This window comes from Geotrypetes seraphini, chromosome 3 (genome assembly GCF_902459505.1).
Source record: "Geotrypetes seraphini chromosome 3, aGeoSer1.1, whole genome shotgun sequence".
In the NCBI taxonomy this organism is placed as follows: Eukaryota; Metazoa; Chordata; class Amphibia; order Gymnophiona; family Dermophiidae; genus Geotrypetes; species Geotrypetes seraphini.
This window is the reverse complement of record NC_047086.1, coordinates 126,054,104-126,068,393: the sequence shown is the minus strand read 5'-3', so window position 1 is coordinate 126,068,393 and position 14,290 is coordinate 126,054,104. Positions and strand designations below refer to the sequence as shown.

Genomic DNA, 14,290 nt, shown 5'->3' with positions numbered 1-14,290 from the left:
GCCCTAAAGAGCAAGATTTTCTGTCCCTTTGGTCACACAGTATTTGTTCTTATTTTAGGGGCTACACTGAGCATGAGGCCTGCCCCCATACCAGTAGAAGACGCGGAATGGAGACAAACGCCTCCTCCTGTTAGTGCTACATCAGGGACATTCAGATTACGGCGGGGTAGTCGGTTCACATGGAGAAAAGAGTGTCTTGCTGTGATGGAAAGGTACTGTTCTTTGAATGTTATGCACTAATGGGGCTTTTTTGTATACTAAGGCCCAAATTCTGTAACCAGCGCCTAAAGTTAGGCACCTATTTCGGAGGCGCCCATCTAGATAGGCGCCTATCTAAATTGAATAACAAGCCCAATTAAGCTTTTTAATCAGCACTGATTGAAACATAGGCGCCTATCAAGAAAAATGCAATTCTGTAACAAGGCGCCTCTAAAAATTTAGACGACCTTTAAAAAAATAGGCGCTATGCATGTTAGGTGTGGGCGTGGCTATGTGTTAGACGCCTTCTTACAGAATCACTGCTCTTAAGCACTCAGCTAGGCGCTTACCTTTTAAGTGTTCCTAGAGCTGGCCTATTTAATGGGCGCCTCCAAAATAGGTGCCCAAATAGGGCTCAGCGTGATTCACTAAACAGCACCCAATTTTACTTGAATCACGCTGAACAGTGCCTATATAGGCACTTAACTTTTGGGCGCTTCTTATAGAATTTCCCCTTAAGTGCCAACATTTACATGTGCGTTTTATATGTAAACGTTAACTATACTGGCATATATGCATGCATTTGCACATTTATGTATTTGCATGCCCTCTGAAGATACTTACTTAGCTTTTATTGCACATATTGGCAGTATGTGCAGGGGTGGAGCATGGGAAGAGCTCCTGCTCATGAGCGGAATGTACATAATACTGTAAATTATGTGGGTGGGTATCTGCCATCTTAGGCGCTCACACTTACATCAGCTCTATGACTAGTGTAAGTGCTCACACCTAAATGTTAAGCATGTATTTGAAGAAACTTGTATTTATAGAGAAGGCTCTTAACCAGAGCTTCCCAATCTTTTTGTGGCTCTGACCTCATAATTGCAGCCCAAAAACCCTGCTTGACCTCCGGACGTGCAGAATAATCATGCAGCTATGAAGAGCTCACACAGGTTGCGAGCTTTGCTCTTAATTAAATTGTAAACTGCCTTGCTGTGAGTACATGAAATGGTGGTCTATTAGACTTAATAAACCGTAAACAGTCTGGGTACCTAATTGTAGACACTCTGTTATAGAATTTCCCTTAAAAGGCTTGTGTCCGTGCCCTTAGTTTAATTTAAGTTATTACAGAACACTGCTTTTTGAAACATATAGAGCACAAGATTCATAGTGATTTATTTATTTATTTAATTTGATTTATAGCCCATCCTGCCCAAGGAGCTCAGAACAGGTTACATGGTAACATACAGAGCAGTTAGCAAACAGGGCACAGAAAACTGAGACAATATGGGTACAGTGAGATGCGTCTAGTTCAGTTCAGGATTAGCAGACACATGGAGCCTGAAGCATGCACGGGGAGAGAGTCAGATAGGCCATATGAACACTATCCTCCTTCAGTATGGCAAAATTTATGTACACTGCTCAACATTAAGAGATCCAATCGAATTATAGTAACACAGGGTACTGTAACTCAAAATAATGGAGATAAGTAAAGTATACAAAAATGTATACTGAATATATATATGCACACAACTTACTCCTATGTAATTCAAATGTTCTATATATCTCAGTAGAATGAACAGAGATATTCTTGCCAACTCAGAGAAATGGAACTCTAATGGGGGTGTTAACCTGCCTCGCGGAGTTCACCATCCAGTCATTGCGTTCATTGATTTTCATATGTTCAATCTCTAAGACATAATAATGTTGTTTTACTTTTTATATATATAAATATATATATATATTTTATATTATTTGTATCTTTCTTTGTACTTTTGAATATTAAACTGGTTGCAAAAATCAAAATGAAAGAAATCACAGATCTGAAGAAGCCTTCTCTTCGCTGATACAAAGTTTGGGGGCTCCGCAAGGTGGATTAACACCCCCATTAGAGTTCTATTTCTCTGAGCGGACAAGAATATCTCTGTTCATTCTACTGAGACTTATAGAAGATTTGAACTACATAGGAGTAAGTTGTGTGCAACAGTAAAAGATGGCATTTTAGGGGGCATGAACAAGTTGGGGAGAAAAAGTCTTCATGAAGACTGGATTTTCCAATTTCTGTTAATATTTTTCAAGCAAAATTATCCTTTGTACACATGGCAATCTTCAGAGTGGAAGTATATACTTATTTTCACTTAAACAATTGGTGCAGAGTAATGAGTAAAATGTACGTCCGGCCTTTGTCTCAGTTCAGACAGTTTGAAAATTGCCCATAATGTTTAAGATTTTTGTTTTGTGGAACTAGAAATGGAATAGAAGAGATTTTGAATTCAGCTCATACCTTTTAAAATTGTAGCTCATGATCAGTTACTTTCAGGAATAGAGGATATTTTTTTGTTCTCAGAGAGTTTACAACCTAACTTTGTACCTGAGCCAATGGAAGGTTAGGAGATTTAGGACTCCTTTTACGAAGCCGCGTTAGCAGCTTTATTGCACGCAACTTTTTAGTGCGCGCTAAACCCCACGCTAGCTGAAAAACTACCGCCTGCTCAAGAGGAGGTGGTAGCGGCTAGCACGGCTGGCAAATTAGCGCGTGCTATTACGCGCGTTAAACCGCTAACGCGGCTTCGTAAAAGAAGCCCTTAGAGTAAGATCAGAAGAAGCCGCAGTGGGATCTGAACCTAGGGTTACCAGACGTCCGAGAGAACCTGAACTTGTCCTCTTTTTAGAGGACTGTTTGGATGCCTGGATAGTTTTTTTTAAATGGGGCAGTCTGTCCAGGTTTAGCTGGCTCTCCTGACTCCCCCACCTACCTCCTCCCCAGGCCTGGCTGTTGTAATTTAAAATCTTTCAGCAGCCGGCAGTAGCAACAAGATGAGCCTGCTGCCAATGGCCTTCCCCGGAAGCTGCCTCTTTGCAGGTCCCGCCTACGCGGGAGTAGAAAGTCGCTGCAGAAAGATGGCTTCTGGGGCAGGCCAGCAGCATCAGGCTCACCTCGCTGCTGATGGCTGCCCGAAGATTAAATTACAGCTGCTGAACCCGGAGAGGAGGTAGGTGGGGGAGTCAGGAGCTAGAAAGGTTGTGAGGGGAAGCAGCATCAGATGGAGGGGAGGGGGATGAAGAAGCAGAATGGAGGGAGGCTGGGGAAACAGCATGGAGAGAGGGCTGGAGAAATAGTATGGAGGGAGGGAGGGCTGGAGAAAAAGCATGGAAAGGAGGGAGTGCTGGAGAAAATAGCATGGAGTTAGGGTAGCGCTGGATGAGATGAGAGAGACAGAAACATCAGGAGAGGAGTTTGGAAGGAGAGAGATGGGCACCAGTGGGGGGGTTGGGGGTTGGAAGGAGAGAGGGAGAAGGAGGGAGAGTAGGGTTGGGGGAAGGGAGAGAGGGAGAAGCACTAAAAGGGTACAGAGGATGGGAGGGGGGACCAAGAAGATGGGTGGAGTGTAGATTAAGCTGTGGGTAAGGCGGGGGTCATGTATCTAGGGCTGCCATATTTTGTCGTATAAAAAGAAGACATGTAGCCCTGCCTTGTTCTGCCCCCAGTTCCGCCCACAGCCTGCTCCATTCTGCTCATAGCCTTGCCCCATTCTACCCCCAACCCCGATCCTATACAAACCTCATCTCTTCCGGGCCATGTTTAGAGGGCATCTGCGACACTATGACATCACGCGCAAGTGCAGATGTCTTCCAGACGTGGTCCCGATCTCAATGGTTTTTAAAACCCATCCGGATGCTTGGGCAGTCCTCTAAAAAGAGGACATGTCCAGGTAAATCTGGACGCCTGATAACCATACACGTGTCCTCTTTTTTTTTGTCTTCACAAATATGGTAATTCTATCTGAACCTGGCTTCCATGTTCTCAGGAAGTGTATAAGAAATAGAGTATGTGTAAAGTTGTCGATCTATCATGCTCTTCTAGAGACTAATTTTTGAAGGCCTTTCTAGGCATGGTTGCCAGCTGGTGAAAAAGTTCTGTCTGGACTCATGTCAAAAGTAGCCCCAAAATAGCCCAACAATTTTCATGCCAAAAAAACATTATAAAGAACTTACCATCTTATTTGTGCTGTATTTTGTTTAGGTATTTGATATAACATTTTTTTTATTTTCATCTTAAGGCATGCATAGGCATACTAGGAATGTGCCAAAACCCAGAGGTTTGTGGGGGGGGGGGGGGGGTCCTGGAAGGTGTGCTCAGGACTCAGGAGCCTAGAATTGCAAACTGTATTTTTTTTTCCAAGATTCTGTAGATTTATAAATTAACTGTCTCAAAACCAGAATTCTGGCTAGCAAGTCTGATAATTTTCAGAGTTTAGCCTTCTATAGCTTTCCAAATCTCCCTCCTTCTAGTTCAGACTGTGGTAGGATCCAGTCAATGGGAAGGTCACTCTAGACACAGGAAGGAGGGACTGAGTGAGCTCCAGGTGTTGTGTTAGAGACCAAGCTCTGTATGGGGCCTTAGAAAAAGACAATGCAATTAGTCAGTGTCCTATGGGAGGGGGATTGTTAAAAAGGAGTAGGAGTTTAAAAACAATAGGGTTTATGTGAGGGGGTGACCACTATTTTTATTTTATTTGGAGGAGTAGCAGGATTTTCTTTTTTGCCAGTTTTGACCTGTGATCGGGAGGGAGGGGGGCTGTTGAACCTGTGATAGGGAGGGAGTGGGGCTGCTGGACTCATGAGGGGGGGCTCCTGCTGTACCTGTGAAGGTAGTTGCTTGGGCTGCTGGACCGGCTGGAGCTGAAGGGAAGGGATACAGGTGCAGGATTTGGTTTGGGGTTTCAGGGGAAGGGAAAGAGGTGCTGGGCCCATGTGGTGGGTGGACTGGAGCTGAAGGGAAGGGAGAGTTGCCTGACCCACACTTGGGTGCTGAAGGAGGAGATAGAGGTGTTGGACCCATGAGAAGGGGTCTAGAGGGAAGGGAGAGAGGTGCAGGACCTGTAGGGAGGAAGAGAGAGAAGGGAAGGGAAAGAGAAAAGCTGAACCAAGGGGATGAAGGAAGAATGAGTGAAATATTGAACATAGCAGAGGATGGGAGGAAAGAGAGAGTATGAAAGACACATTGGTGTAAGTGAGTAAGAGAGGGGAGAAGCTGGACACAAGGAGATATACAAAAAGAGGGGAGATGGTGGGAGCATAGGAATAGGGACATAAAGGGGAATGCTGCATGGGGGAGAAAGAGGAATAATGCTAGACATGGGAGGGTATATGGACACAGAATATGGCTAGACATGGAAGGAATAGAACGCAGAAGGAAGATTCCGGACGGGGGGGGGGGGCATGAGGATATAGAGGAGTGATACTGTACACAGGAGGAGGGGTTCTTATAATAGTGAGATAATAAAGGCAGGGAGATGGGCACAGGGGAACTAGAAAGGGACATATAGGAGACATAGAGAAGGGAGATGCTGAACACGAGGTCTAATACATACACAGAGATAGAAGATGGATGGTGAGCATGGAGAAAGAAGAAATGTCAAATGGTCAGGAGATCCTGGCAAGTGAGTTAAGAGGACAAAATAAAACAGAGACCAACATGATTTGAAGATTAAAACGACGAGACAACAAAAGATAGAAAAAAAAATTTATTTTATATTTTGTGATTAGAATATATCAGATTTGAAATATGTATCCTTCAAGAGCTGGTGTTAGACATAACTGGGGACCGCAAAGCACAGGCCATGCTTCTTTAGTGTCCAGCTGGCTTAGGGCTCTCTCTGATCATGGGGCAGTTGCCTTAGTTGCACTCCCCTAAAGCTATTCCTCTCATGTGTGACTGCAGTATTCTGGTAACATGATTTTTCTGTGTAGCTTTCTGTAGTAGTTTAGCTTATTCAGTTTTCTCGATAGTGGAGGGGATATTTATGAAGGGGAGGGGAGACAGGTGTTTTATTGATCCTTGCTCTGTATTGTTTGTGTTTATAAAATGACAATTGTACTGAATATTGTTTCTTTTTATACTTTAATAAAATAAGTTCAATATAAAATCATAACTATTCGAGGCTTGTGCGGATGGGATCAGATGGTTTGCGGGGACGGGGCGAGGACTGATCTTGTGGGGACGAGACAGGGACCAAGCTTGTGGGGACTGAGACTTATGTTTTCCCTTCTTCATTCTCTAATCTAGAGGTCCAATTGATTCTTGTCCTGACTTCATGCTTGTAATATTCCTACAAAAAGGTTTTTACAGTACTATGTTTTTGCCTCCAACACAATCTTCTTTTCAAAGTCTCTCTTTGCCTTCCTTAACAGTGCCTTGCATTTGACTTGCCATTCCTTATGCTCTTTCTTCCTATTTTCAACCAGATCCTTCTTCCATTCTCTGAAGGATTTTCTTATAGCTGTAATAGCTTCCTTCACCTCACTTCTGGTTGGGCTTCCTTCCTCCTTTTTTAATATGTAATCTGGGGTTTCATTACATTACATTACATTAGAGATTTCTATTTCACCATTACCTTGCGGTTCAGGATGACATTTTTGAATAACTTCCACAATGCTGCTGAAACTTCTTACTGTCTACCCTGAAGTTATTCATATAGTACCAAGTCAAAGTGAGGGTAAAGTGGAGCAACTTCCTTCGCTCAGCTATACAGATATCAGCAATATTCATCCCCTGTTCATGTAGCTAGCAGTTTAAGTTATTCAATAAGCTCAATGCTCCTGCTTCATTGGGTAATGACACTGAATATAATTGAAATATTTAAATGCTATGACCAGGGTTTAAAAATACTGGTCATGGAGTTTAAGTATAGACCCATTAGATTTATTTTCAAATTAACTTCTGCATTTTCACTTAAGTTCAGTTTCTAAAAACAATGCACAATGATGGCTGATACCACAAACTTTTATTATCTCTTAAAAGTCATCAGTGCTTTGGCAAAAAGCAAATTTAAATATACAAAAGACATGTTTGAATTACTGGACCAAAGCCAGCATTTTTTCTCTTCACAGTTTAAATAAAAATTATCTATGACATTTTTTTTCCCAAAACAGCTTCAGAAAGCATTGATTTTTTTCTATACTGCAAAAATTTTACTCTTTTTTAATGCATTATTTATTCACTGTTGCTGCCTGAGTATAAATATTTGCATTTTGTCTCTTGAAATACATCTTGCTCAGTTTTTTTCCTGCAGTGTGATGATTTACTAATACTATATTATCTGAAATAGTGCTCTCTTGGGGATAAAATAGGGGTTAGTTTTCAGAAGAAGTTATAAACTTAAGAGTAGTGGAATGGGGTAGGAATGGTCCCCCTCTGCTTCTGCCCTGAATTGCTCTGTGTTCTAAATTGGCACCAATGTCCCCTAGTGGAAGTTTCATGGTACTAGAATTAGTGTTAAGCCTGCCATATAAAAGGCATAAACCCTGGGCCAACCTTACTTGACATCCCCATTGAGACTTGGCCTGATTCGGTTGAATAGTGGTGAAATGACCAGATGATTTGGTTTCATTAAGACAAGTCTTGACAACATTGATCACATAAAACTTCAGAAACTTCAGTCTAAAGAACTACATTTGTAATCTGGTATTTGTATAGTTTACATTACTGTCATCCAAAAGAATTGATTACATGGTCAATTAGAGTGAGACTGAAGTAACATAGTCTTCAGAACACCAGATCAACTAATGACATTTTCTGGTATTCATAATCTCCATTTTTAAATCAGATTTAGCACAGTGTATCTAGCCCTGCACGATAGGATTGTGAAGAAAAATACTCATTAAAAGAATCACGGCATATACTGTAACATGCTGTGCTTTACAGAATAATTGCTCTGCCAGTTAGCCTGTCAATGAAGTGCAGCTTAATTTAATCAAGTCATCCTACCCTAGCAAGATTCCTGATTCACAGAATGTCAAATCATTGTATGACCTCACCATGCTCTGTTCGCTAAGAGCATTTTTCCAAACTCGTTGAATTCCTTGAGGAAATCTTTAGGTTTACTGAATGAAATATTATAAATCAGAATTAAATTATAGCTCTTAATTTGGTGCCATTCCCTGGAAATGGATGTGCATTAATCAGATCATGGTTTGAAGGTACAGAATGTTTGTACAAATGTGCCTTTAATACTGTCAATGAGGAATGTGTATGTGCTTGGCTAGATGAGGATATTTAAAGGCAACAGTTTTGTACCTTGCTATGCTTTCTGTGATGTTGTTCTTACTTAACTGTTTCCCGGATTTCCTAACTAGACGGAAAAGCTTGATTTTATAGCAGATCACTTATGTGTGAAGTCCTAAAAAGGAGTGTGTGGAGTGTATGGTGCAGTGATTAAAACTACAGCCTTAGCACCCTGAGGTTGTGAGTTCAAATCCCACACTGCTCCTTGTGATCCCCCATTGCCCCAGGTACTTTAGATAGAGTGTGAGCCCACCAGGACAGATAAGGAAAAATGCTTGAGTACCTGAATGTAAACCACTTAGGCCAATGGTTCTCAACCCTGTCCTGGAGGACCACCAGGCCAGTCGGGTTTTCAGGATAGCCCTAATGAATATGCATGAGAGAGATCAGCGTATAATGGAGGTGCCAGGCATGCAAATCTGCTCCATGCATATTCATTAGGGCTATCCTGAAAACCCGACTGGCCCGGTGGTCTTCCAGGACAGGGTTGGGAACCACTGACTTAGGCTATAAGTGGTATATAAATTCTAAAATAAATAAATAAAGCCTGTGCACAAATCATGTAAAAGTAGATCCATACCTTTTATGCAGGTGTTTTTTAAAAGCTCTTTTTTGCTTGTGGAAAAATCTTTAGAAAAATTACCTGCTATTTTAATTCTTAGGACTGGGTGTTGGGCAATACATTTATGTAGCTGTTGACGCATGTATGAAATTGTTGTCTTGTTAGTAGTAAAAGAAATCTCCAATTCGTTCTGGAAAGTAAAATGAAGATTTAAGCAGCACACTTGCATTTTCTTAAGTATCATGTGATATAGCAAACAATAGCAAACAGACTGAGGAATCAGATTGAAATTATTTACATTTCCTGACTTTTGTGCATTTGTTATAACCTAACATTATGCCAGTGTAGCTTTTGTGAATGACAGTATCATTAGTGACATCTGCTGTGTCCAACTTCCGTATAATTGCAAGGAGATAGCAGAAGCATTTTAACAACTTTTTGCTGCTGATCATTTTGCTGCAGCTGTAAGAGAACACATTTTCATACTCTATCTGAAGATTGCCCTGCTGAACCTGGTTAGAAGTATGTACAGGATCTCACAGCTTATGTATTATTTTCCGGATTGTGTCTTGGAAGTATGTTCACATTGGAAGAGGTAAACAGTTACAGGGATAGATTCCGTACATACGTAAGGAAATTCTTCTTCACCCAGAGAGTGGTAGAAAACTGGAACGCTCTTCCGGAGTCTGTCATAGAGGAAAACACCCTCCAGGGTTTCAAGACAAAGTTGGACAAGTTCATGCTAAACTGATGAGATTGGACTCATTTGGAGCACTGGTCTTGACCTTGGGGCTGCTGTGTGAGCGGACTGCTGGGCAGGATGGACCATTGGTCTGACCCAGCAGTGGCAATTCTTATGTTCTTATGCTACATTCTGTATAGGATATCTACATTTGGCACAACTAGGCACCTTAATCATGGATACTTAGGCCCAAATTCTGTAACCGGCGCCTAATCTTAGGCACCTATTTTGGAGGTACCCAACTAGATAGGTGCCTATCTAAATTGAACAACAAGCTCAATTATGCTTTTTAATCAGCAATAATTGAAACTAGGCACCTATCAAGAAAGAGCGATTCTGTAACAAGGCGCCTCTAAAAATTTAGGTGGCCTTCAAAAAAAATAGGTGCTATGCACGTTAGGTGTGGGCATGGCTATGTGTTAGGAGCCTTGTTACAGAATCGCTGCTCTTAAGCGTGCTTAAGCACTCACATGGCCGCCTAACTTTTAGTTGTGCCTTGAGCTGGCCTATTTATTGGGCGCCTCCAAAATAGGGGCCCAAATAGGGGCCGCTCAGCGCGATTCACTAAACAGCACCCAATTGTACTTGAATTGCACTGAATGATGCCTATATCAGCGCATAACTTTTGGGTGCTTCTTATAGATTTTTGCCCTTAGTGATGCCTAACTTCTTGATCTGTACACAAATTTGACCATGATTTTCAGCCAGTCAAGAAAAAAATAAGGTGCCAGTTAAGTTTGGCACTGATTTCATAGGATGCCTAGCGATGTCTTAGTCAAGGCACCCTCCAACACTAACGATGCCTACCTGAAAAGTTGCTAGACATCCAAGTTAGGCACCTGTAAATTAGCCAAGTAAAACCTGGCCTATTATACTGGTGCCTATCTCCAAGATGCCTAGCGACACCTAAGAATGCCTAGGCACCACTAGGCAAGATTCTATAAATGTTTGTCAATCAGCCCCCTACTGGATTCAATTTCTCTGGGAAGTCTATAAACTAAGCAGAGCTTTGAGTCAGAAAGTGGAATGAGATTATTAGCAAAAACAGAAGACAGCATAACATACATGTGAAAGGTCACTTGGACACACAAAGTCAGAGGCGTGAAGAAAGTACAAGAGGTTTATTTACAGCATGCCGGACTCTTGTGTAGTGAGCAGCCTGCTTACAAGAGTGTCAGAAACAGGAAATGCACGGACTTTTATGCCTTTTTCACTAAACATATGCAAACTAATATATGCAAAATCCAGAACTTCTCATTTGTTACTTCTATAACTTTTCTATAATTATTATTGGTCCTAAGCCAGCACTTGCAATAGGTTCAGGGGTATGACTTATAGTCCTTTAGGAAGCTAGTTCATTTATCTGTTTATCTAAGCCTTGCAGTTCTGTTACATGTTCAGGAGGGCAGGGTACATCATGGCTCAAACTTATCTATTTAACTTACAATGTGGTAAGGCAGGGACATACATTTCAGGCAGATGATGTCAGCAGATTGTACACTGTTTCCAGCTATGTAGGCCAGAGCAGCATTTCAAACAACAGTTAACCATTTCATGACCCTACACATGGGGCTACGAAATCGAAAATGTTCTCAATTGCTGGAGTGTCTCTCTGGAATAAGTTATCAGGACATGCACTGACCATTTTAGTTTTAAAAAATTGTTAAAAACTAAGCTGTTTGTTGATGCCTGGATGTAGAGCCAATACAATTTAGGATTTGACATAAGTAGTTTCTGTACTGGTTTTGAAGTCTGGAAGCAAATAGTTTTGACAATCTATGCCATAGCTAGCCTGTTAGCAGGGTTTAATATGTGGTGATTTGATTGTTTGTAGGGAGTGAGTGGAGTTTGTTACTCGATCTTGGAATGAATGGAAGTTTGTAAATTCTTAAGTTTTGATTTGTAATTTATCTAGATTTATTTTATGGAAACCACTTAGAATATAAGCGGTATATAATTTAAAAAAAAAATAATAATTTGTGCTTAGTGATTGATTGATGACCGTGCTGAGCTGCACCGTTTATAGAATTTGGCCCTACATGTTCATTTCCTTTTTGAGAAAGTACACATCATGGGGGGTTTTTTCTCCACCTGTACACATAGCAGGTGTAAAGTACAAAGGTGTATTTAATGCACAAACTTTACACTACCTAATTTTCAATAGGAAGCTATTTTGCTGCAAAACTGAGCTGACCCTTTAGCAACAAAGCATGCATGTTTGAATTGCACATGACAATTTTCATATATTCAAAATTAATTAAGGGCTCCTCAATCGTTTTCAAAGAGGAATCTCAGACCTGCCAAGGGCCCTTATCTTTGGGAGAGAGATGCTAAGCCATGCCCCAAGCTGCACCCCAGACTTGCCCAATCCACTTCCAGCTCCATACCCTGAGAGATTTTGACTGCGGCACTAACTGATGACCTCCCGCTTGGGCAGAAAGAAATGCATTAATAAAATGCCATCTCCTTCAGCTGTGAGCCCAGTTTCACAATCCGAGCTGTGAGATTGCAGCTCTTACCATGAGACTGGTTCCACAACAGCAGGAGATGTTTTATTAATGCTGCTGAAGAAAGGAGATAACTACTCACTAGGAGATCTTCACACCCCAGCAGGATTGTGGGAGATGACCTATGAAAGCAGGAGTTGTTGAGTATGGAATCTCAAAGCAAGGACTTCCATGTCAGAAGGTCCTTGAGAGACTGCAAAACAGAAGTTATTTCACTGGTGCACATTCTTTGAAACTGCTATTCAAAATTGCTCTTACAATATGAGCAAACTGGGGAAGCTTCTTTAACTATAAGTGCCAGTGAGTGGAACAAGGTCTGGCCCGTTTGGAGCCATTTGAGTTAAGGAGTAGGAGAATTTGGTCTCCATGAGCAAGATCAAGGGACCTGTTAAGAAAACAGCCCTGGTTCAGGTTCCAATGAATCAGAATGTTTGCTCTGTTGCAGTTGAAGGTTCTTCCTCTCCAATAGTGGCTTCTTTTTCATCAGTCAAACTACCCCCGCCCCCTCAACCTGCAGTGACATTGGAGGGATCAGTAGCTCCTCTTAAGAGATGAAACTGCGTTGGGTGGCACAGTGAGTGCTCCAACAAGTATTTCTCAAGTTTTCTTATCTGGAACTCAATCTTATTCATTAGTACCTTCTCCGGTTAAACAGCCAAACACTTCTATCCTGCATTGACAAAGTTACCTCTAAAACTAGTCAATCTGTGCAACGTAGTGGGCAGAGTAACCGTGCCTGACACTATGATGCAGGACCTACTTTTACTGGAAAAATGGTCTAATATTTGGCAACTGAGTTTTAATGCCAAAAAGTACAAGGTTATGCACCTTGGTAGTGGAAACCCATGCAGAACTTACACCCTAAATGGTGAGACCTTAACAAGAACTGTTGCAGAACGGGACCTGGGAGTAATCATTAGTGAAGATATGAAGACTGCCAATCAAGTGGAGAAAGCTTCATCCAAGGTTAGACAAATGCTGGGTTGCATCCAAAGAAGTTTTGTCAGCCGAAAGCCTGAAGTTATAATGCCGTTGTACAGGTCCATGGTGAGACCCCATCTGGAATATTATGTTCAGTTTTGGAGGCCACACTATGAAAAGGATGTGCTGAGAATGGAATCGGATCAGCGAATGGCCACTAGGATGGTCTCAGGACTCAAAGATCTCCCATATGAAGAACGCCTAGGTATTGAGGTGGAAGAAGACATCTTTTTCCTCACAGGACCTATGACTACAAGAGGGCATCCATTAAAAATCAAGGGTGGGAGATTTCATGGTGACATCAGGAAGTATTTCTTCACTGAAAGGATGGTTGATCGTTGGAATGATCTTCCACTTCAGGTAGTTGAGGCCAACAACGTTCTCGATTTTAAGAAAAAATGGGACAAACATGTGGGGTCACCCTTAATGGGGAGGGTTATACGAGTGAGCAGACTTGTTGGGCCGATGGCCCTTTTCTGCCGTCATACTCTGTTTCTATGTTTCTATCTATCACTTTGGAGGATGTTCTAAAGGCTGTGACCAGAATGGAGAATATTCTTGAACGAACTTTGTCGCAACTTTGTAAATTCATGGAAGTTTCCTCTGTGAAGTTGGCAGAACATGAACAAAGGATTAAATTTGTTGAGCATCAATTAATAATTAATGACACCAAGATGGTTAATATGCAGTCAATTGTCAATTCCTCTGTTAAAGATAGCTTGACTATTCATTCTGGATTGGAAGGTTTAGAGAACAAATCAAGGGCAAGAATTTAAGAATACTAAATTTTCCTGTAATTTATTATTTTGCTCTTCAGGAATTGTTAAAGATGTATTTTTAAAAGGTACTCTAATCTGATCAACCAGATTCCTTAGGAGTATTGAATATTACTTATTTGCCTAGAGGAACTAAGGAACTTAATAAGGAAGGCGTGTTCAATTGATACTATTACGTCAATGATAGTCTTGACCTTTCAAAATTCTTAGAATCATCTCATGATATGCCAGTTAAGAGAGCTACGCTGTTGATATCTTTTCAGAAAGAAGAACCGAAGCAATTTGTCCTAAAATCTTATTTTTCCTAAGAAACAAGAGTTATTCTGTGGATAAGCTGTGCAAATGTTTCCTAATGTTGCCATACCCACTCAGTTGAGAAGAAAAGCCTTTCTACAGTTGAAGCCTAAAGTTTTAGCTGTGGGGGCTACTTTCTTTCTACAGTTTTCCTGTATATGT

The 14,290-nt window shown here is 41.3% G+C and overlaps 1 protein-coding gene across 13 annotated transcripts in view; it reads left to right on the top strand.

Annotated features, from left to right (window-relative positions):
- Positions 1-14,290, top strand: part of HMBOX1 (homeobox containing 1) — a 425,772-nt gene that overhangs the window by 274,005 nt on the left and 137,477 nt on the right. For all 13 annotated transcript variants that reach the window (XM_033938850.1, XM_033938859.1, XM_033938852.1 and 10 more), the window contains one exon: positions 59-212. In XM_033938850.1, the coding sequence (XP_033794741.1) occupies positions 59-212 (154 nt within the window). The remainder of the gene's footprint in view (positions 1-58; positions 213-14,290) is intronic.